The 25497-nt window shown below is 38.2% G+C and overlaps 1 protein-coding gene across 1 annotated transcript in view; it reads left to right on the forward strand.

Moving 5' to 3' along the window:
• The window catches only part of WDR25 (WD repeat domain 25), a 63735-nt gene that overhangs the window by 27898 nt on the left and 10340 nt on the right, over positions 1 to 25497 (forward strand). Inside the window, exons 2-3 of the mRNA XM_009636856.2 lie at positions 4658 to 4805; positions 15628 to 15758. Coding sequence (XP_009635151.1) covers positions 4658 to 4805; positions 15628 to 15758 — 279 coding nt within the window. The remainder of the gene's footprint in view (positions 1 to 4657; positions 4806 to 15627; positions 15759 to 25497) is intronic.

Consider the following 25497-nt stretch of genomic DNA (forward strand, 5'->3'; position numbering starts at 1 on the left):
AATTTCAGAGATTAATTCAGTTCTGCAGTTTAAAAGAAAAAAAAAAAAACAAACCCAAACCAAACAAACCAGTTTTTTCCTCCTTGAGATGCACCAGGGAGGAGTGTTATTCCAAAAAGGGACAGGAGAGGGTTGTGTCTCTTTGACTTCACAAGTCTGTGGAGCTAGCGCAGCATGCTTTGGAAGGGAGCAGCATATGAATCATAGAATCATAGAATGTTTTGAGTTGGAAGGGACCCCTAGAGGTCATCTAGTCCAACCACCCTGCAGTGAGCAGGGACACCACTAACTAGATCAGCTTGCTCAGAGCCCCGTCCAACCTGGTCTTGAATGTTTGCAGGGATGGGGCCTCCACCACCGCTCTGGGCAACCTGTTCCAGTGTTTTACTACCCTAATTGTAAAGAATTTTTTTCCTTGTTAATATGTCCAGTCGAAGCACAGTAATTCTTCATGCTTACTGTAACTCAACACTCTTCCACAGCATCCTTGGACAGGGCTGTTTCTTAAATGCCATCTCTGTATTTAGATTAATTGAGACGTTGGAAACCATTTCTTGCTGTTAATGTAGTAGGAGCCATTGACAGAGGAAGTTGGTAGTTACAGAAGAATGGCACAATGTGATTAAATGGAGGGAGAAGAGGTCTGTTACTTTAGTATGGATGTTATGTTGAAATTAACTTGAATCAATCTGTTAAAAAAGTTTTTAATTTTGTTATGCATGCTCCAGAAATTAATTTTGTGTTTAGTATTCTTGATTGGCTCTGCTGTAGTTCCTTTATACATGCTAATTCAAAATGCGTACAACTTAATTCCTGATACTTGCTTCCAACCTCTAATTTATCACAATTGAATCATTGTTCTTGGGTTCACTGTGCAATTAGTGACTGTCTGTTTGAATAGATGCACCTTTCTCTTTCGAAAAGTGAGGCTGCAATGTTTTCTTTTCTGCAGTCTAATTTGCTTGGAGGCAAGCGCGTACAGATGATCATAGAATGAGAATGGAAGAGATGTGCTCAATTCCTAATTTATCAGTCTTCATATGCTTAATGAGTTCTCACATTACTTTGGTTACGCTACTAATGTTGCTGTGACTTTTTTTCAAGGAGTGAATGCCTAGTTCGGATGGTCAGTGAGATAAAAGCCTTTATTCTGTGTGCTATGAGCTGGTCGATAGTCTTGCAGACCCCTGAACGTTCTTCTGAGGTATTTACTTCAGTATGAAATGTTTACCCTCTCCTGCTTTCTTTTGTGACTTACCAAGAGAGTTTTTATTATCTTCAACCCAAAGTACTTTATTTTCAGGGGCTGTTTTCCTGAAAGCTTTCAGTCAGAAAATAGGATCTGGAAACATATCATCTATAATAAATCTTATCTGTTATATTGTTTAGTTGCTTTTGATCTTGAGGGTGAGGAGGTCTGGTTCTATTACCTAAAATGCTGGTTACAGTGTTTTCACGATGTTTCTAAGCTATACAGGAAAGCAAGCAACTTCTGAAGCTTGCAGAGCACTGCCACTGCGCAGCAGGACAGGATCTGCCATCCTCTTCTGCTGCCTTGTTTGACTTTTCTATCCATTAAGCTGTGAAGCCACAGCAGAAGTGGCACCTCTCAGCATTATTTAAAAGCACATTGGTGGGCTCCAGTGAATTTGCATTGGGCTGTATCCTGATGGAGGTCTGTCCTGACTTCTTGTCTGAAGTGACTGCTTGTGTTGGGCATAACCTGTGGGGTTTGGTAGCGGGGCTGCAGTGTTCCCCTGTTTAGGAGGAGGTTATGAGCTGTCCTGTGCTGCTACAGCTGGTTTCAGCTCGCTCTGAGATGGATAAAAACAACTCAGTGTGGGCCAGAACTTCAGAGGAGCATGTGGTGCCTCTGTTCATGCATATTGAAGAAAAGGGGCAGCTACTGAGGGCAGAGGACGCAGAGATGCACATAAGGAAATGTGAGGATGTCTGTGAGGATGGACAGAAGGCGATGGGAGGAGATAGGGGAAGAGATGGGCATCTGGAGAGAAGGAGCAGAGAAGCAGTAAGAAGCAAAGAGCAGGGGATGAAAAGAGTAAGATGCAAGGAGAGGCAACAAGAAACCTCTAGGCCATGAGCCCAGCCTCCTGCGGTGGCCGCAGTCTCGCCAAAGGGTGTGGAAGGGACTGAGCGTAACGCCTAGTGAAACCAGGGGAAGCTGGGGTAGGAATAGGGGAGGAGATGTGCTGGACTGAAGTGGGGCCTGGGGAGGGAAGGTGCTCCCCTAAGTGCTTGTTTAACTCTTGGTCTTTTTTCCTCAATATTTGAATCTGTAATTAAAAGTTTATGTTAATTGGCAACAAACTAAGTGAATTTCCTCAGTCAAGGCTGCCTTGTCCACGCAGCTCTAATTCTAGAAGGCATTACAGCACCACCATTACCTGAGCAAAAAGAGGTGATGGAAAGCTAACAGTGGAGGGAAATGTGGTATTTGCTAACTTGTCCCTTGCGCATGGTCAGTGGTCTCATCCACAGGAGTCGATTTATTTGTTCTGTTTCATGTAACGGAGGGGAATGTGCAGCTTTAGGGGTAAGCTTTTTTCATTTATAAAGCCTTTTTTTTAATCAAGTGGGAACTCAGAAGTGCTGTTGATCTTGCTTTACTTCATCCTTCTTGTGAAAATTGAGTTTTCATACTTAATCACTGAAACATGACAGTACCACCTGTTTTTCCTTTCATCTTGATTCATTCATTAGCTTCCTCATATTAAAAGCCCTCCAAGACACAATTAACCCTTTTTTAATACTGTGAAGCTTGAAATGATCATTAAAACTCATTAAAGCAGAGAAACTTACTTTCAAAAGCAGTTTAATATTAAAATTTTCCTGATTTCTTTTCTTGTGGATAGGATAGAATACTTAGGGTACGGCCATCACGGTTCCAGTCTTAACTGACTAGTCAAGCAATTAATGATAATTGGTTGCTTTGCATTGCAGAACCATGCTCTGTGCTAGAAGATACTTTGATGAAATAATTTGCTATAATGGAATGTTGTCGCCTGAGTATGGACTATATAATAATGATATTGTCAGCAAGTCCTTTTTGCCCAGTAAGAAGAAAACATAATTGAAGATAAAAATACGTTACTAAAAGTCTCGCTTTTTTCTCCCCCTTTACATTCTCCTGTATTGTGAATTGTGCTGTTGCCACAACAAAGCAAACATCTACTTATGTTTTCTGATTTCCTGAGTTGGTTTTGGTTTTAACATCACTTAAAATGCACAGACGTGAAGTCAATTTTATTTTGGTACTAACTTCAGTGGTCTTGTGTCAACATACATGAAGGTTAAATTTGATTTTGCTTTAAAAAAAAAGGCATTTTTTTGTATTCTGCTAGTTGCCTAGTCTAAACAGTCTTAGAATTGAGAAATAGATTAGAATAGGCAAAATTCAGAACAACCTTCTAAGCTCATAGCAGGATGAAAATAACTAATTGCAAAGAGAAGTACCATGAAGTAAAATGGTGACTTTAAAGCCATAAACTGCCTTGGGATTACTGAAACTGCAATAAAACTATCATGAAGCACTGACAAAATGTGATTTATTTGTACTGCTAATATTAGAAGTAATAAAATGCAGAAGTTAGTGGTATGGTTATAGCATTTGGTATCCATTTTACTAGACAACGCAACAGGTATTACATTGTATCATGCAGTCATAAGATATTTTATAATTTAGTTTTTACTGAAGTGGAATATTCATAGGGAAAATAGTTTTGATATTTATCCTTCTCTCACAGATGTGAGCATACTGCATCTTTATCGGTCATTTTTTGCTAAACTTCTAAATTTATCTTAAAACTATGACAAAAAGAGCACCATGATAAGGATGTGCTTTTGATTATTGTGAACTATATTTGGTGACTGAAATTATAATTCAGACTAGTTCTATTTTCTGAAATATATTATTTAGAAACAACTGTCTTTAAAAATTATTTTAAAACTATGTGCAGGACTATTTATGTTCTGAAAATATTAGCTGTTTCATACTTAAAAAAAACCTGGATAGCTAGTACAATAGGATTTTCAGAAGTGCTCAGTATCAACCTAATTCTGTCCAGAAGAAACTGAAAAATGAGATGACTTAGACCAGTCCTTAGAAATCTCCGTGTAGATGTATGGCGATATTCTTATCTGCCTCCTCAGTGAAGTTAAGGTAAAAATCTGCTTAAAATTACAAACTGAGTGAGAAATATAACAGCCTGTCTATAGGCAGATGTGAAAGTTGTAAACTGCTAGGATTCCTCTTACTCGATGGAAAACAAGATATGGTAAAGACAAAAATTTAGAAGAAAAATGATTTAAAGGGAAAATGTATTTGGATACTTCTCTGCACAGAGGTAGGACAGCATTATGAATGGGAAAGTAGAAATGAATTGCAATTGAGAGCAATGTGGACATTTCAAGAAATAATACAAATTATAAAAATGTATTACTGATTTGTGCCTTGTTAATGAAATGCTGTTATTCTAATCAACTGTGCAATTATTTCAAACAGACTTTTCCAGCTTAGCAGATAAAACTTCGGAATGCAAAGCTTTCTCAGCCACAATGATTTGCTGTAGCTACTTATCAGTACGTTAAAAAAAATACTGTGATTCTTTATAAAGTTGTCCTTATCCTTCTTTTTAAGGTATGGGATGCTGTAGATACAGGCTGCTGTTTAAAAACATATTCCTGTCACTCCTGTGCTGTTCGAGCTGCCCAGTGGTCATCTTGTGGAAGAAGGATCCTCAGTGGGGGCTTTGATTCCATGTTGCATTTAACAGATGTAGAAACAGGTAAAGGTCACGTAAGGGTGCGTTATCTTTATTGAGTACAGATACCTTTGGATCTCATTAGCCTTATTCTTTCTTCTAAAAATGCAGATAAAATCTATAGATCAAAGGTAGAATTCTTGAAATGTGTTCTTACTAAAAAAAAAATTCTCAGCAATTAAGGGTAGTTGGAGATATTTAAGAAAACTGAAATATCTTTAACTTCGTGTTCACATGTAATTTCTGTTGTCAGATACTGCACAGATGAACAGAATGAAACATTTTTTTATGCTCTGTCATGATCATTCATTAAAGCTTTTGAAGACCCTCTTAATGCTGACTTCAGTAACATTTATACATATGGTTAATTTAAACATAGGCTTGTACCTCATTCTCAATTGGCTTGGTTTTAAGTCTGCTTAAAGTTAATTAGGTGGTTTTTTTTTTCTGAACAGAACCTTAATTAGGAGTGTAGAAACCTAAATTCTGGTACAAAACCTTGAGATTGAACCTGTGTTGCTTTGATGCAGTTGTGAATTTGATTTGGGATTTGATTGTTGTGACCTTAACAACTGATTTCCTGGATGCTCTCTCTCCTCATGTCTCCTTCACAAACTGAAGTGCTGCTATCAGCTATGTTTCTTCTCTCCTTTATGGATGTTATTAGCATTCATATGGCAGCGTTCATTGGGGCTGTACATAATAGGGCACCTCTGTGTGTGTATAAGTGAAGGATTAGGTCTAAAATAGTACCTTGTCAACTGAAGCGATGCATTTTTTGCACTTATTTTATTTTTAAATGTTTAATTCCTGCAATGGTGCCTTTTTTTTTTTTTTTTTTTTTTTGTAAGGCTACAGAATAAATCCTTATAAAAATTACAAGAAGTTCTTGTCTAGGAGGGTTTTCTCTTATGTAAAAGAAGTACATTGTATGTAAATATCTGGAAAGCAGAAGTCCTATTCAGATGAACTGGGAAAGTGGCCAAGGAAATTTGTGAATATTGTTCACATGAAAAGCAGATTCTTTTCCATGCTTTAAGAATTTATTTTTCTCAACATTTGTCGTACCAGAAGTATCAAAATGCAACGGTGGCTGGAAATGAGCTGTTGTAGTTTGGGAATGTAAAACATGTGACACAGTTGCAGAATATTGACGTTTCGAGAATATTCAGGTTTTGTAATGGAGAAAAGAGCTTTCTTTATCTGTTGTAGTAGTAGTACATGAGGTTAATATACCACATCATCAATTTTGTCATACTTCTTGTCTTTTTTTATTTTCAGTTTCATTGCAGCAACCTTCTCATTTCTAGTCTCATATATAACTGAATCTTACTAATCCAAGGGGATTTAATTTTGCCTGTAGTGCTTACAAATTCTAAACAGAATGGCCACTGCCGTTAATGGGATTTATGGCAGTAGAATAGATTTTATGTGCCTGAGTCATTTGAATGTACTACTGTGGGGAAACTCTCATTTTATAAGATCGTGGAACAAATTCGAAAGGTATGTAATTTTAATAATATGCTTTAATTTCTAACATCTCTTTGACTTAACTATTCAGTAATAGGATAGTAATCTGGATTAAGTTGATTGTAGTGGTTCATTTGAAAGAAGGTATTTCTAGTGTTTGAGACAATGACAACAGTAAGAAATTAAATTTATATACCTATCAGGGGAGGTGCCTTGCTTGACCTGCTGTGTGCAAACAGAGAAGGACTTGTGGGAGATGTGGTGCTCAGAAGCCATTTTGGGCTTAGTGACCATGAAATGACAGAGTTCTTGATTCTTGGTGAAGTAAGGAGGGGGATCAGCAAAACCACTACCATGGACTTCCGGAGGGCTGACTTTGGCCTCTTCAGGACACTGGCTGAGAGAGTCCCCTGGGAGGCAATCCTGAAGGGCAAAGGGGTCCAGGAAGGCTGGGCTCTCTTCAAGAAGGAAGTCTTAAAGGTGCGGGAGCTGACTGTCCCTATGTGCCGTAAGACAAACCGTTGGGGAAGATGACCAGCTTGGCTGAACAGGGAGCTTTTGCTGGGACTCGGGAGAAAAAGGAGAATTTACCACTTTTGGAAGAAGAGGCAGGCAACTCAGGAAGAGTACATGCAGAGAGAAAATTAGAAAGGCAAAAGCCCCGCTGGCCACTGTTTTAGGAGATAATAAAAATGTTTTTACAGATACATTAACAACAAAAGAGAGAGCCAAGGAGAATCGCTATCCTTTATTGGATGGGGGGCGGGGAACATGATCACCAAGGATGCAGAAAAGACTGACGTACTTAATGCCTTCTTTGCCTCAGTCTTTAACATTCAGACTGGTTATGTCCAGGGTATTCAGCCTCCTGAGCTGGAAGACAGGGATGGAGAGCAGAATAAACCCCCCATAATCCAGGAAGAAGCAGTTAATGACCTGCTGCACCACTGGGATGCTCACAAGTCTATGTGGATGGATGGGAGCCACCAAGGAGTACTGAGAGAGCTGTCAAAGAAGCTTGCCAAGCCACTCCATCATTTGTCAGTGGTCCTGGATAACAGGGGAGGTCCCAGATGACTGGAGGCTTGTCAGTGTGACACCCATCTACAAGAATGGCTGGAAGGAGGATCTGGGGAACTACAGGCTTGTCAGTCTGACCTCAGTGCTGGGGAAGGTTACGGAGTGGTTCATCTTGAGTGTGCTCACCAGGCATATGCAGGGCAACCAGCGGATCAGGCCCAGGTGGCCAAGAAGGCCCACAGCATCCTGGCTTATATCAGGAATAATGTGGCCAGCAGGAGCAGGGAGGTGGTCGTGCTGCTGTACTCTGCACCGGTGAGGCCACACCTCAAATTCTGTGTTCAGTTTTGGGCCCCTCACTACAAGAAGGACATTGAGGCACTGGAGCATGTCCAGAGAAGGGCAATGAAGCCAGTGAAGGGTCTGGAGAACAAACCTTACGAGGATTGGCTGAGGGAGCTGGGTTTGTTTAGCCTGGAAAAGAGGAGGCTAAGGGGGGACCTTATTGCCTTCTACAACTACATGAAAGAAGGTTGTCGCGAGGTTGATGTCAGTCTCTTCTCCCAAGTAACAAGTGATAGGACAAGAGGAAATGGCCTCAAGTTGCACTAGGGGAGGTTTAGACTGGATATTAGGAAAAATGTCTTTACTGAAAGGATTATCAGGCACTGGAATGGGCTGCCCAGAAAGGTGCTGTACTCACCATCCGTGGAGGTGTTCAAAAAACGTGTAGACGTGGCACTTTGGGGCATGGTGGTGTTGGGTTGATGGTTGGACTTGATGATCTTTAAAGCTCTTTTCCAACCTTAATGATTCTATGATTCTGTATTTACCAAGTTTCAAAACAGATAAGCTTATAAATGGTTCTTTCCTTACTGGCTTGTGAGTTACATAGTATTTCTAAGTACTTAAATAAAGCGTATGTGTAAAGGCAAAATGAATCCTTATAATCCTCGAAAATACCAGATATTCATTATTGTGTTATTTCAAGGACTCAGGACTCCTTGTAGTTCCTGTGAACTGCAGCTGTAATGTTGATGTTTGGACCTGACTTTCAGTGATACACATCTCATTGGAAAAGTATGATATGAGTGAGTGGAATTTTATTCTGATCTCTGCAGTCCTACATGTGCAGGATGGTTTCTGATTTCCTTCCCTGTTGTAAAGTTACTCTTTCTTTCATACGTTTCAGTCAATTCTTTTCAGAGAAACGGGGCAAGCAGTTTGCCTCTGGAATCCAAATCAATTTGATATAAAAAGCCTCATTTCCATTTGAAAAACAGTAAGGCAGCTATAAGATTTTGATTTACATTAGTTCACTGAATCATTCATTCCTCCTCACTCTTCATCAGTGCTGAGATGATTTCTTCTTTGATTAACTTCAGATAGATGTTAGAACTGCTCCTTCACAGAAGACTTTTAGATACTTTTTTGGACTTTGGTCTTAATTACTTTCCATTGCTGGACTTGAACTGACTGCCAGTGTGTTTAAATGCAGTAAATGCATTCCAGTGGGATTTTATAAATAATAATACTGTCTTTAAGGCTCTGTGCTCTTGCCTCTCACATATGTTGTTCTCGTTCAACATTTTTCTAGTTATGTTTGCTAAAGTCTAATCTTTCTCATCTTTGCTTTCAGTATGGATTTTGTATATTGTATCTCTTGTAAAAACTGCTACATGTCCTTCACCAAAAGAAAGCTAACACTCTGAAGACAATTACTTTTAAAAGTTTAGGAACGGTTGCAAATACATGCGTGGTGTTTTGCAGCACAGTTGTGGGTTTTTTGTCATTTTGTGTTGTTTTTCTGTTAGGAGCATAGTTTCTGCCCTATTAAATCAAAATTGTAGTCTAGCTAATTGTTTCTTCTGGGTCTGATGACAGCTAGTTACAAGATTCTTCAAAGGAATGTGCCAGCATTGTTGTAACAAACAGTGCTAGAGTAAGTGCTCCAGGAAATTTTATTTCTAAGCTTGGACTTCAGTTTGGGTGTCCCTTGTCCTAGGATATTGCATTTTCTGGAGTGATTTCATTTTTTTTTAATCTTTATGATCTGAATAACATCAGAATAGAAGCAAACACTGAAATCTCATTAATCACAAAACAGAATTTTTGTTGTTGTTGGCATAGAAATCCTGATGCAAGGGTAGAAGACATACCCATGAAATCTTATCCTGCAGTTTCACACCATCAAACCTCTTCCCTTTGTCAAGTGTATTTAGTTAAAGTTCTTATATATAAGAAAATCTAAGATGCTGCAAGCAGGAAAAATGGGCTGATTGGAACCTCATGAAGTTCAACAAGGACAAATGCGGAGTCCTGCATTGGGAATGGAGTAATCTTGTGCAACAGAACAGGCTGGTGCTAAGCTGACTAGAAAGCAGTTTTGCAGAGAAATACCTGGGGGTCCTGGTGCTGAATATGAATCAGCAGTGTTCTTCTGCAGCAAAGAAAGTCACCTTCATCCCGGGCCAGATTAGCAAGTACATACCTAGTACATAGAGAAGATGATGCCAGGCTCTTCTGATGCGCAGTGAAAGGATGAGAGGCAAAGGATAAATGTAGGAACACAGGAAACCTTTTGACTCAACTCAAGGGTCATCAACGCTAAAACAGGCTGTCCAGAGAGGCTGTAGAGTCTGTATACTTGGAGATGCTCAGAACTTCAGTGGACAGACCCCCGAGTAACCTGCTGCAGCTGGATCTGCTTTGAGTAGGGGTTTGGACTGGATGATCCCTGGAGTTCTGACCTGTAACAGAGGTACAAGGAGTTCACTTGTCCTGGTTTGGTGAAAATAAATGCTGTTGTACAAGTCTTCTTTTTCTAAATTAATTTTTTATAGATTGTCATTTATTACCTTAAGTGGTCATCTGTTGTCCTAACACCAGGATGTCAAGCTAAGACTCTTCACAAATATGATTTTCTTGAAAACTGTTGTACATGCTCAGCGGATGGGTCTGATCCAAAATATGTATAAAATGTTTAGGGAACTCAAGGTTATTCATGCGTCATTCACGGGAGTGGTTCTGTGGCTATAGTTTGCATGAGGCAAGTTCAGTACTGAAATATGGGGTTTCATAAATATTACTAGATCCAAAAACTGCAGTTGAGCTGCCTGCAAAGATTACTGGTTAATATTTTTATTTTATTGTCCTATTTTATATACATTATTTCTTTATAAAAATAGAGCTTTTTGAAAGGTTTCACAAATGTGATAATAATGCAGCAGGCTGAACGAGTGAGACTCCCTAGTTTTGTACATCTCTACTAACACTACATTCGCAGTCATTTTCTGCTAGTGATAGTTCAGATGCTTTGTTATTTACAGGGTAGCAAGTAATTGTATATTCGGAGAGCACTGAAAAAAATGCTTTTAAAACAATTCTAGGTCAAGTACATTTGACATTTAACTTCTGTTACGTCCAGATGTAGTGGAGATGCTCTACCAACTTTAGAAGGGTAACTGTATTTTTAAAATTTATTTATAGATATTTTATTTTTGGAATATATGTTTTATTCATCAGTGGATTTTTCATTAGTCACAAATGAATTGTTACAATAGCATAGGCAGAACATTGGCTGCGTTGATACTATTTGCATATTGTAGATACTTTTCATTTCTTTAATATTATGACAGAGGGAATGTGCCAAAATTTCTTGGAACATTTCCTATGTTGCCAAATGCTGCAGTTGTATTTTAGTTCATGGACTGAGCTAGATTTAAAATATAACTTCCTCAGAGTTATAATGGGGAATTTAAATTCCCCGTTATTTTGAAAGTTTTCACATTACCATAGCTAGGATACTGAAATTAAGCTGTTGGGTGACTAGGTGGGGGAAAAAATTAGGGAACACAGGTAGTCAGTATAACTTTAATTCTTGGAAAAATAATAAAGCAATTTGTAAGCATGCCAAGGCAAAATGGATAAGTAACAGGCAACATCAATTTGTTAAGAACAAATTATGTCTAATCAATCTAATTTTCTTCTCCCTATTGTACGGGAGAGAGATTGTGACTGTAGTGAGGGTTTTTTTAATATATTTTCTTGTGTCTTTTTGTAAACACAGTAGGGGAATGTGTTCTGCTTAGCAAGATTACTCTCACGTCCTTGTAAGACTTAGGCTTCACTTTTCTTTACAGATTAGTGTAAGGAAGTTAATGGTTTTGGATTATGCAGGTAGGGGTGTGAACCTGAGGACCACTAAACACAGTTACAGAAGCATCCTGTGCTCAGTAACTGTGCTGATGTTCTGTGAAAAATTCACAATGTTAAATAGCCTTTAAAATATCTGATTTTGTAGTTGAGCAGTTTCACAGTAGGCTGCAGAATGAAGGAACAGAAACATATGTTCAAGATCTTTTTATAGATTTTTTTTTTTTTTTCATACTGTGTTTGTTACTGGTGAGCCTTTAATGAATGAAGAATTGAATTCAGGCACTTTAAGACTATAAAACACACCACAAAGGTGTAGCAGATGTTGTTGCTGAAATTGAAAATTAAAGATTGAGAGAAACATTTGCTTTCTGCTTTGGGATAACAACCTCTCATACAGGAAACTGATACGTGGTATGGATTTTGCCTCCATTAGCCAAATAGATATTTAGAAGATGTAACTTTCTACACCCTATGAGTTGGTTGAATCTTTGTTATGCTGCCTTTAGGAACTAAAATACAATAAATATATATGCAATAAAAGTATATACAAGCTTGCTGATTTACACCCATTGTACTCTGTTGTGGATAAGGGAGTCTTCTCCTCAAAGGACACATTTTTGCAACATATAAAATAAGGCCCCCAGAAATTTAATGTTTAATGTTAATAAACTGAATAATTGTAATGTATATCACTGTAAATACCGACTTCCAGAAAGGTGGAGCAGGATCTCCAGCAAACACTGAAGCTGGATTTCCCAAGTCACAGGGATAGGTTCCATCACACCATGGTTATAGCATGGGAAGCAGCAAATTCTGCTCATGGTAGTAAAACACACTAAATAAAGTTTGTGCAGAAAGGGGCTAAGAGTTGAATTAATTGGTTTAATGTACTACATTGCATGAGCTATTTTGCCCTACATCATCTTCCACAGTGATCTGTTCCATCTCTCAGAGGGATATTTTTCCCAAAATTCTGAGGTTCTGAAAGATTTACAGTGCTAGAGGTTCCATAACTGTGTAGAGAATGTGCCTCAGCACTTCAGCCTTGCAGTCCTAATACCTAAAAGGGAAAGGTTGAAGGGATGTATTCACATAAAAGTTAGTGCTGGTTTCAGGCGTGTTTGCATGGCAAGCAGCCCAATTTAGATTCTGTGTATTGTGGATAAATTTCAGTTCTAGCAATAGGAGGGTTTCCTTGCTGTATGGTTGGGATCCCCCCTTCTGAGTATGTTAGCTGCTCCTGCTTTGCCTCCATGCTCTTCTTCTCTACATTCCAGCCTTTTTCTCATTTTCTCATTTCATGGCAGTAGAATGAAATTCATGTATGCATCTAATAACACCAGACTCTTCAGAACACTGTTTACTGAGCTTCCAAAAAAAGGCATTTGATTGAATTTCACTTGGGGGGTGTGTGTGAGAGAATGAGAGAGTGAGTTGTGTTTCAAAGTGTTAATTGGAGAGCCTGAGCCGCATTTGATTGAATTTCACTTGGGGGGGGTGTGTGAGAGAATGAGTGAATTGTGTTTCAAAGTGTTAATTGGAGAGCCTGAGCTTTTAAGATTAATGTATCCTGATTGCTCCTCAGGCGAGTCAAAAAGCTATCATGATTAACATCTGCATCAAATGGGTTAAAACAGGAAAAGAAAGGGGGTCAAAGAGTATAGGGGTGAATAAGATGCTTGAGTTGTTTGCATTAATTTTATTTAATGTTACAGTGTAGTGTAGAATTTGTAGAACTCCCCTGTAATGATCTCAGTGCTATGAGAGCTTCTGGATAAATAAGAGACTCTAGAAAAGAAGAAAATGGCAAACGTAGTGCCCACTTCTATCTTAAAACAGGGGGAGCTGGAGTAGGGAATTAGGGAATTTTAGTTTCTGGAGAAAATACAGAGCAAATGATTGAATTACTTGGAAGTAGCTGGGGATGAGATTGAGAGGTGGACTAATTAATAACCAGTTACTTGTACACAATGTATCAATCTTATTTCTGTGGAAAAGGTAATAGATCTTGTAGTTAGTAGTTGAAATACATGTTGAATTTAGTGCACATCTCTTTTGATTGTGTCTTAGCTGCCCTTCTCATGTCTTAGGCTAGAGAGCGCAATGGCAAGAAAAATGCATGCATTATAGAAAAAGTGGTTTTTCAGAAGTCCTGTGGAGGTAAAACCATATTTTAGTAAAGTCAGTTAAACAATTAATGTTTGTAGGAAGTTTAGATGATGAGTTCCACTGGATCACTTACGTATATGTCTTAATGCCATTTGGACAGCACGCTTTATGGAGAATAGTGACTGCTTGATGCCTCCTTTATAAAGCTGTTTGACAGGATTAGTACAGGTAGGCTGCAGTTTTGCTAATTTCTGGCTGCAGTATATTGAAAACTTGTGGATTATACTCCTGGAGTGTTTATTAAACTAGGTGCTAGCAGGAACCAAATTCCTTTTGGAGCAGAGTGCTATTAAACCGACTCGTGAACCTCCATGGGGAAATTCAGTGTTTTCTCAAGTGCTGTGGATGAAAGATGTGTGTCTGGCTTTTCTAAAGCCTGCAAATGCCTGGTTGTGGCATACGTGACAGCAGACTCTTGTTGCTTCTATAACTGATGATTTTAATACTTTCTTCCTTCCCTGTGGAGTCTTTTTTTTTTTTTTTTTTTTTTTTTTTTTTTTTTTTTCCCTTCTGTAGCTGTTGGGGTACTGAAAGCTCCCATGGTGAGAGATGGTCACTGTTCGATATGACTTGTAGAGAGAACCTCTGCTGCCCTTATGACTTTTTCTCTTTTTGGGGAAGGAACTTATGGGCTAAATCAAGCTTTTCACTCAGTAGTGAGAGAGAGGCCCTTTAGATCTTGCATAGGTAATCAGTGGAAAATCTTTTTAAAAAGAACAAAAAACCCCTGCAAAATCCAGAGTTCATGTAGAACAACGCTCAACCTTCCCTTATGTTCCCTGCAATCCATTTTTCCTGCCACTGCTAGGTTGAAGAGCACATGTGATGAAGTAAAATCTCTCTCTGTTTTAAAATGAATAAATAAATAAATTGACAATTCTTAGCCTCTTGACTGTGTAAGTTGAGTTCAGCAGATGGGGAAAATGGAACTGATGACGAAATCAAATAAATTGGCTCCAAATAATGAAATAAGCATAAAAAAATCTATATGAATATTTTTCAGTATTGTTCACCTAACAGCATTTGCATCCATCATTAATGTTTTTTAGCTCCAAGTATTTTCAGTTATTTAAGAAAGCCCCTCTTAAGAGAACTCTCACTTGCTGAAAATGTAGATTAATGAATATTTTAAGAAGCTTTTGTCATAGTATTTTAAAGCTTTTTTTTATTTTTACTTCTGCAGTACCTTCTTCACTGTGGCTTAAGGCACTAACTTTGTTTAATGCAGATCTTTATATATGATATGTAGAATAAAAAGCACCATTGAAATTGTGAAAATGAGCAAATGTATTTATCTTGGTCCATGCTGCTGTTCCAAAAATCATATTTCAGTGAATGTACATTAATATCATGAATTTGTTGGGATGAAAGGAAGCAGCAGACTGTGGAAAAGCCCTATAAATTAACCTAGCTGAATTCTGTTGTCAACAATCCAATTGATACTAACCACAGGATCCTGCGGAGATTAGTGTACACAATTAAATGTTGGGAACAGTGTAGCCATGGGAACAGCTATTGCCTTCATATGGAAATTATTTCCTACTTTCAAGATGAAGTTTCACTCCTACCTTCACAGAAAGATAAATAACAGCTCAAGAGTTGTAGTATAGTTTGGGACGTGGTTTTTCTGTACAGACAATATTTTGTTCTAGTTATTTTTATCCCACTGAAAGAAAGATTAAAAAAAGGGAAACATTCAACCAGTAGATTTGTAGATATAGTCCTGCATGTCAACTGAACTGGGACCTCGGTGGAGCTCGTCATCTTAGTGTGTGAAACCACTTGGTCTCTCCTTTCAGTAGGAAGCACTCAGTGTTGCAGAGGCCAACGAGCAGGAGCAATTTCACGTGGAAATTAGTGAGTTCAGTCTTGTATTTTCAGTAAATCAGAGTAGCCCCAGATACTTCAAATGTGTTAATGTAAATACGTCCACCTTTGACAACCTTGATATATTTGAAACTAGGTTGAAATGAATAACATATTTCGTTTTCTGCTCAAATTTTAATTTCCACTTCTCACTTTATTTTAGGGACGCAGATATTTAGCAGTAAAAACGAATTTAGGATCAGCACGCTGAAGTTCCATCCTACAGAGTCAAGTATTTTCATTTGTGGAGGGTTCAGCCCGGAAGTTAAAGCTTGGGATATAAGGACTTCTAAGGTAATGGAAATCTTTTTTCTCTTTCTCTTTTAGAATGTTTCCTGGGTTGGATGTGCTGTGGATTACTAAGCTGTTAGATGTACTGGTCTTTTGATGAAATGATATTCTGAAGTATTTTGCATTTGTCATTGATTGTGTTGCAGTTTGTTCATATAAACCTCTAATGTTTTTTGAAGCACGAAGAGGAACACTGTACACAAAAAATATTTTTTTTGGTTTCTTTGGGTTTTTTTATGTATATAAGTAACATATAGTTGAATTAAATAAAGCCAAAAGCTCACTTCAGGACTGTGAAAAAGGCAGTTGTGTACTAGGAAGCAGTACAGCTAATTTGCTTTTCAAGCTGTTACGTGTGGGTCAGTATGTGTGTGCCTGTAGTTTCTGTATAGAAGCCTGGAGTGATGTTAACATTCATGAAGGGCCACAGAGGCGCATGTGTAGCCTCTGCCTTTGCTTTATCCTGACCCATGGAGAACAGCGTGCTCCCAGCTGCCATTTGGAGCTCAGGTAAGACCAGAGCTGTACTCCGCCAGTGGAAGCATGAGTCAAGCTGACATCCTCATGCATGGAACAGCTCGAAGAGCAGCAGTGACTGTAAAGTGAGTAGTTCTTTGTTTTCCTTTGAATTTCTATGTGGGTAGATCCTACTCATCGTAGTTAGCCATCTGTTTGCTCTTGAGGGTGACAGAAGGGATCTGGAAAAGATAAGATTGCTTATCCAAAGTTTGTCTCTGCCTTTCATGTACTAATAATAATAATAGGTAAGAGATGCAGGCAGATGCATTTCAGGTATGAGGGCTCTAACAGGAGAGCTCTGAAATAGTTGTGGGAGTTTTCTATTATGGACATACAGTATTATTGTGCAATTAGCAATCTAATTCCTTGTGCTGCAGTTGTTTCTTGGATTTGTCACTGATGTTTGAGAAAAGAATTTTATTGTGTAGGATCTATACTGCAGGCTTCCCTCACAAATAAGTTCTTAAAAGAAAAACATTAGTAAGTACATATCAGGACTGCCAAGTCTGAGACTACACTGAAAATAAATTTACTGTGAGTTTGAGTTACAGTGTCAGTGTGAAAACCTTTGTAAAAAGTCTGATGGGATTTATTCCATCCATCATGCTTGTATGATGGCTAGTGTTTCTTGATAAGGATATGAAGAGATACTCAAAGCACAGTTCTATGAAGGAAGATTCTAGTTTTAGATTGCCAAAATTGCAAATACTTGTGATCAAGTGTACCTAAGTAACTTTTTAAAAAGTTACGATATTTTACACGGTAACTCTTTCCTCCCTCCCCCTGCTTTGCACTGGTATATAGTATTCTGGTGTTGTCAGTAAGTAATTTTGGTATACTATCTTTAGCGTAGGCAACTTACAGAACATGAAAATGTATGCAAATAGGAAGTAGTACCAATTCAAAGGGTGTTTGTTCCAGGTGATCAGAGGTTACCCTGTAAATTTACTGTAGAACAAAAACATTACTTTTTTTTTTTTTTCTGGCAGGGAGCTGGAGAAATAAGGCTTCTATTAGTCTTCTCTCTCAAACAGCAGGGTCAGTGGCTTCACAGCATGCAAACGAAGTAGAGAATACAATTGTTCTTTCTTGAGATTCTCGTACCAGTAGCCCTTAACTGTGGGGAGGAGGTGCAGTCTGTAATTGAATGCTTAGCTGTCCTTTTTAACATAGAGAAGCCATTGTATGTCATGGAAGGCTGAACTTCCTTTAAGAAGTACTTCATGAACTAAATGGGTATAATCTTTTTAAGGCTTAAAGATTATTGACTGTAGTGTCAAAATTTGAAATATTTGGCCTAGTCAAGGAGAAGATGGCAGATGTAGGTGACAAAACATTCTTTCTGAGATTTTCTGACTTGGTGAAAAACCTTTCCTGTAAAATGTTGTTGTAGTTATACACAAAGTCAAATGATAGTTGTGTACAAAGCCAGAGACATCTTTTTCTTTTACCCCCTGTAGTTTCTTTATGATGGATTTTATGCCTGTGTATGTCTTTGAGTGACTATTTCCAAGAATCCTGTAAAGATGATTTTTCTCTAGATTTGAAATCAGCTGTGATTGATGAGCATGTTCGTGCCAGAAATGGTAGTGACTCCAGCTTGCATGTGTCTAAGGTGCCCAGTCTCTACAGATGGAAAATGATAAGTGATTCTGTTCTATAGTAACAAACGACCAAAATGGCATGTTGCAAAAATGTGCCTGTCTGGAACGGTAGCTTACTGTTGGATACAGCTATGGAGGTATGTGGTTAGACATCTTTCACAGATGGTAGGAGACAATCTCAAATATTGATAGTGGAGAAGGCACTTCAATGTCAAGGAAATAGAAGATTCACTTATAATGGATATTTACAGCTCAAGGGTTATGCTTGAACAAGATTTTTTTTGCATCAATTCTGATACCAGAGACTGTGATGACAAGACCTGAAAACAGTGGAACATTTGCATTGACTCAAGTAGAATTAAAGGGTTAAATAACAGATGTTAATGCTTGTGCTAGGTAAGTTAGTTCTGAGTAATCTCCCGAGTCTGATGCTCTCCTATTGCCGGTACCTCTGCCAATCCCTGTATTTTGGTTTTATCTTTGATTGGTGTTATGGTGACACCAAGACAAATGGCTTGAAAAATGCTGTTCTTGGTCCTTTTTCCCCCCTTGTGAAATTTCAGAGTTTCAATAATGCTTTCTCTTTGTACCAGACAGGGTATCAACCAGTATTTTATTCCAACCAATGAAGACACTAAATGTATTCATTTCTTAAATTAGCTCCTTCCTGTTAGGTTTTAAATTGTGGTGCCTCAGCTCAAGCACAGCCAAACTGTCAATTGATATGTCTGGCACAGTATACATGAGGCATTATTGCAGCGAGGAGCAGACAAATGTGTTGAGATGGAGGTTGCAGCAGAAGATGAAAAGGTAAGGGGCAATGTGCAATTTTTGAGATCTTGGCCTTTGTAAAAGGCATTGTAAGAAGGCAAAGGAGCAAACCCATATTGATAAACTGTAGACTTTAATAGCCCACCTATTCATATCTTCATAATGCTGACTACCAGTAGGCTGGCTTGAGATGATGTTCTGATATAGTAACTTTTGTGTAAACTACGTCTTGCAAAATTGCAGAGGAAAACTGCAGTTTTCAGTCCTTTACCACTGCTCAGCTATAAGAAGCAATAGTTATGTTTGGGATCACCTTTGTGTAGGTTGCAGGGGACACCATATAAGCTCTGTGTGTGTGTCTGCATGCAAAGCCAGTAGTGAATGCTTTAGGTGACAACATCTATGATTCATTTCCAGAGGACAGACACTGTAAAAGCCATTTATATCTATGTAGAAGAGGAACATGAATACTTCACGTCTTATTAATTTGACTATACATTCAGTCTAAACCCGCCCTCATGTTTTCTACTAATTAGGGAGTATATTATCTTTACAGGATTCAAATAGTATTTTATTGTTTCTTTATGCTTTACTACTCAACTCTGGTTTTTTGTCTCCTTGGTACTGACCTGGGTGTGGTGCCTTTTTCAAACAGGTCCAGTCAGGTATTTGTCTTTCCAGGGGCCATTCCCTATCCACTTTTAATCCTGTTGCTGAAGTAGGTGGAACTCAAGATTTGTTACACTACGAATTTTTAATTTTTGATTGAGAGTATTGCCATTGTGTGCAGTGTCACAATGCTGCATGCTGTGACATCCTTTGATCCTGTCTTACGACATGATTTCTGAAAAGGCAGTGCATTCTGTGGCCAGGATGCTATCTATATACAGCAAAAATGAGACCAGCAGAATAATGCATTTGTATCTCAATGACTAACCATACACTCATTTTTGCAATGCTGAAGCTCCAGCCATGCAGCCTGCCTTAAAGAGCTGTTGATCACTGGGGAATGCACACAGTGGTTGTCTCTACCTGCAGGACACTCCAGTGCTTAGAAAAATTGTGTGTAACTCTATTCCCATAACATCGCCACCGCATTACAAGGAAATAACTTACTTTTTGAGGGAATAAATAAATGAATGAATGTGTATTCTGACAGGTAAAAAGGAAAGGTTTTAGGCTGGGTAAAACAAACCCCCCAGACTGTTTTGTTTGTACAGATCGTGTACTGGGTTCTCTCTGGAAGTTTTTAGAAGCTGTTACCTGCTTTGTTCATTAGGAAACAATTATATTCAGGTAGAACTTCATCAGTTGGAAAACTGGTCAATTAAGTAGCATATGAGGAATATTAATTTTAATAACAAGCAGTGTCTAATCACCTTAGAAAGTGGAAGGAGTGGGTTTAGCCTGGTAGCAGATATTGATTGTTTTTTATTTTTTGTTTGATATGTTTGCTCATTTGAAAAACATAACTTTGTATGTACTGTGGTTGTCTAAAGCAGCGGTGCAGTTAACTCTCTTACTCTGAAACATTTCTAAAAGGGGGAGAGAGCTTCTATTATCCTTTGATTCCCCTCTCTGCCCCTGCATCTGAGGTAGCTGCAGCTCAGTGATGGGTGTAGACTGTTAAGACACCTACATTTGTATTGGTTTTTAAATTTGAGAAACTGTGTGTGTGTACTGAGTGAATGTGGAAGGTCATGGCTGAGCGGAGAAAAGGGGAAAAATATCAAACTCTGATTTGACTGCTTATGGCTTCGTCTTGCAGAGTGGCAAGTATCACCTGTGCATCATTACTGCAAAATAATGTAGTTACATTTCAAAATCAGCCACTGAACAGTATGTTGGTGTGCTGGTTTTGGCTGGGGTAGAGTTAATTTTCTTCATGGTAGCTGGTATGTGGCTATGTTTTAGATTTGTTCTGGAAACAGTGTTGATGATTCAAGGATGTCTTCATTATTGCTGAGCAGGGCTGACCCAGAGTCAAGGCCTTTTCTGCTCCTCACCCCACCCTGCCAGCGAGAAGGCTGGGGGGGCACAAGGAGCTGGGAGGGGGCACAGCCAGGACAGCTGACCCCAACTGGCCCAAGGGGTATCCCACACCATATGACGTCATGCTCAGCATATAAAGCTGGGGGTGGGAGAAGGAGGAAGGGGGGGACATTTGGAGTGATGGCATTTGTCTTCCCAAGTCACCCTTACGGGTGATGGAGCCCTGCTGTCCTGGGGATGGCTGAGCACCTGCCTGCCCATGGGAAGCAGTGAGTGAACTCCTTGTTTTACTTTGCTTGTGTGAGTGGTTTTTGTTTTACCTATTAATCTGTCTTTATCTCAGCCCATGAGTTTTCTCATTTTTACTCTCCTGATTCTCTTCCCCCATCCCAGCGGGGAGGAGGGAGCGAGTGGCTGGGTGGGGCTCAGTTGCTGGCTGGGGTTAAACCACGCCAGTTGGTTAGGCACGAATCACCAATATCATCAGTGTCTCATGTCTGCTTCTCCCTAGTTTGGGGGATTTAAATGGATTCTTCAGGTATTCCTGCTTTCAGCTTATGTTGTTATCTTTATTCATAAGATAAAACCAGCATGTTTTCTGTCTTTTCCATCTTACACACTTAAAGCCATATTCAAGATTGGATAAAGTGTCCTGGCCAGTATTTTGAAATATGTCCTGTTCTAACAAGTGCAATTTGCTCTTAACTGAAATAGATATCTGAGGTCTCTTGCTGCTTTGTTTCAGTTTTGATACAAACGATCTTAATATCTTTCAAGTGCTTTCATCCTAATTTGCTACAAGATTTTCCTGTTTTTCCTGTTCTTTCAAGTGTGTTAACCTGTCATTCAGCTTGGAACCATGCGTGTGTGAACTAACAATAAAATATTTTTTTTTTTTTTTTTTTTTTTTTTTTTTTTTTTTCCCCATCATCACCCTCCCGATAGCCTTTTCAGGCTTTGCAGCATATTTTGTCAATGGAGTGAGCACTCTGAATCAAGAGCTTGAATCATGGTACTCATTGCACATTGAAAACTCAATTTCAATATTTGCTGGCAATTCCATTTCAGAGGTCATTCTTTAGGATGTACTCCTGTGTTTTAACAGGAGGCTGTCTGCTTGCACATCTTATATTTAACTATGTGAGGCAAAATGATAATTTTATATCAGGAAATGAGGGAATTTTTGGTGGAAATTCAGAGCAAAGCATTAAGCATGACAGAGATAGAGGGAATGACTAATAACAAAAATGTTGTCCAATTGCACATATATATGCACTGTTTATACCAGTGTGCCACATTGGTGCTTTCTGCTGATTAAAAATGAGATAGAATAGGTGATAGTGGTATTTTTCCAAATTAGTACTTCTGAAATCTTACTTTGAGTTTGATGGGCAACTAATTTTTAACAGGAGCATAAATTTATGAGCACAGATTACTAATATTTATTCATGCATTGAATGTGGTATAAAAATTGGATTTCTAAGTCCCAGAGAAAATGTATGAAGATAGGTTTAAGGCAGCTTTTCAGCTACTAAAACATTGAGAAATGTAGAGTAGGCTATTAATCAGAAAGGCAGATATCAAAAAAAAAAAAAAAAGGAGGAATGTTGAAAGACATTTATTGCCATCCCTGTTCAGTTGAGCAAATAGGCAAAAGGATTTGAAATGTAGCATTGGGTATTGAGCAAGATAAAGAATGAAAGAACAATAAGGGAGTTAGGATCTTCAAGATAAAGCTAAGCAATATACTTCAGAGAAATGAATGGATGGAACAGCTTTTTAACTGTGCAGTGAAATGTAAAGCATACAGGCATCTCAAAATTACAAAGGCAAGTAATCAAAGCCTAAAAAAAAAAAAAAGGCAGTTGAATAGCTTGTAGAGATTTATTATAGTGGTATTTCTTTCTGTTTGTGTTAAATCCAGTTTTGTCTCTCTGGCGAAGGGTTTATTCTGGAGATCTTATATTGCTGTGTAACAGATTGATTAAATTTATGAAACATTTGGAGAATGTTTATAGAGACTTTATGATTTGTCTCTCTGGCGAAGAGATTATTCTGGAGATCTTATATTGCTGTATAACAGATTGATTAAATTTATGAAACATTTGGAGAATGTTTATAGAGACTTTACGAAAAGACCAGAAAACTTGGAAATGAACTACTAAGTTAAAAAAAAAAAAACACAACTCTGCAGTGTCAACCAAGGAGAGAGCATCATATTGAACAGCCCCCATGGGGATCTTTGGACGTTGGAGCCGAACCTAGAAAAACCCTGTAAAATGTCCTGTGAAAAGAATTGTGCAATAACACGGAGACCTTAAAGTAGTTACGTATTTAGAAGTATTTCCTTTCTCTGAGTGGTAGAAGAATTTCTTAAGACTTTCAGCACAAGCCAGCTGGATTGCACAGTCACTCTCCATTTTGGCTGATCTACGTTAGCTTTTCAGGCAGGAGACAATATATCTTCCAACCATTTATTCTACCTGAAATTTTAATATTCCTTGAAATACCAAAGAGAACAGAAGGGTTGAGACTTGCATCCTTTAGCTCAGCACTAAGGGCTTTACTGTGTTCGCAAAAGGAAATATGATTACAGATCTTTTTTTTTCTTTTTAGTTTGGGTTTCTAAGCTTACACAGATGTAACATCAGAACAAGACTACAACTGTAACTGCCTTGTATTGATAATACTTTTAAAGGAGCTAAAGTTCCTTATATCGTGAGTGAATTGTCAAACTGAATTGAGAAGATTTATTTACACGTGTCAGCAAGGTTTGCATAGTGTAAAGCAGGGTTGCTATTAGTTCTGCTGAAAGGACATACAGCACTCGAGAACTTGCATCTGAATGTATTCATTGAAATTTTCTAAATGTATCCGTATAATTATTTTTGAGTTTTGCATATTTTACCTTTTATTTACATTCTGCTTTGATTGATGAAACTCTTAACATTTTGTAAGCATTCAGGAACTGGTTCTTTATCATGTGCATACAGAAATTGAAGGAACTCTAAAGGTAGGGAGATCACTAATGTTTTTTTGGACTCTGATAAAAATAGAGGAATAATTTATTCAGCTGTTGGATGTACTCTGGTTTTGATCTCTTGTCCATTGATGTTCATGCGTTGTCTCTCATAAACCACCGAAACCCACTGGAGCTTTGGCAAGAGCTGTCTGCTGTAGCTGTCAGAGCAGCAAGTCCTGACGAAGCACCAGGCAGTAATCTGGAGAGGGAGTAAGTGGAAGGTGACAGGGTTGTCGCTTTGATCTTTAAGCAATATTTGAAGCTCTTAGACCTCCATAAATGCAAATCTACTGCTTATGTACGACCTGACACAGCCACAGAACAGACTTTGAAGGAAAGCTTAGTTACAGATATAGGAATAAATGAAATTATATATAAAAAAATAATTATAGGAGTGAAGTGAAGGTTGCTTGTGTGAAGCTTACTTGATGTCACTCTACAATTTTGGACTTTGGTAGAGCAATTAGAGAAGCTGGAGAAGCAGGGGCTAACCTAGGTACTGTAAACTGAAAAAACTAGCTAAAGGGGAGATCTCAAGAAAGGAGACTGACTGGGAGGAATTTAGTGAAGTGCTTCAGGCACGGCTCCAAATGGAGACAACATTTATTATTTTGGTTTTGAAAAGTGCTTGTTACAGAAAGTATCATGCTAGCACAATCAATAAAAAAAAAGAAATAGAATATCACGCAGGAAAAATAGCAATGACTTATTAGAAATGGGAAGAGTACAAATGCATACAAAGGTCCAGCCCTTTGGGATAAATAACAAAATTTTTTCAGGACATAAGGAAGGTTTCAAAAAAATGAATACAGTGTCAGTCTGGTGGAGTGACAGGCAAATTTAAGGAAAACTTAGATTTGAAGATTTACACAAAATTTCCATTTTTGAACTTGAGGTCTGATAAGCTATAGGACAAATTAACTAGAAAAATGGTGGAAGCTGTTATTTTGAGCTTTTAAAATCAGTCTAGAAATGCACTGCAGAATTTTTATTATTAACAGAGGCCAAGGCAGAGTAATACAGGTTTGGGGTTTTTTCCCCATCTTGGTTTATTACTCCAAATTGAACATTGTTTAGCTACAAAATTACAACTATCATCTATAGCTTTATGCTTAGAAAGCAAAAATTAAAGAGATGGTCTTTATGTTGTTCAGCTATTTCTCCATACTTGAGTTTATAAAGAAATAAGCTTAAGTCATTAAAGCACAGTTAAAAAACATTAATTAATTGAGAGCGCAAGTGCAGTGCATTTGTTTCCTTGGAAACACTCTATTGCAATTTCTTTCAGATGAGATGCAGTTATTTTAAGTAGCATGTATTTAGGAGACCTAATGAATTTGTCTCTGGATAGCATATAAATATGAAAAAAGGCTGTAGAAATTGGTGGAGCTACTTGCACTTCTAGTTTCTATAGAAACAGCCAATACATTGTCATGTACTGGTGGTATTAGGAAGAACAATGTAATTAAAATAAGATGATTTATTCAGCGCTTTAGAAAACTAAAGTTATCCTTCTCACAGTCAGAGCAATCCTTACTGAATCTATGGACAGAAAGTTCAAAGAAATATGGTGGGATACATTTGTACTTGCATGATGGCATTTGTTTATAAATTCAGGGTCCTTTCTGAGTGTGAAGGCACATTTTATATGGCTGTATCACATACATGAGCAGTCCTGCTGTGTTTATTTGGAAGCCTCATACGGTGGTATCGCAAATGAGAATCGTAGATCTGTCTGCGTGTACAATCTCTGCTGGAGCAACTGCTCCTGGAGGGACTGAAATGGGCCAGGAACAAAACATGCCTCCTTCTGGAGTGCAAGTATTCAAGTGAG

This window comes from Egretta garzetta, unplaced genomic scaffold, assembly GCF_000687185.1.
Source record: "Egretta garzetta isolate BGI_Z169 unplaced genomic scaffold, ASM68718v1 scaffold374, whole genome shotgun sequence".
NCBI classification, from domain to species: Eukaryota; Metazoa; Chordata; class Aves; order Pelecaniformes; family Ardeidae; genus Egretta; species Egretta garzetta.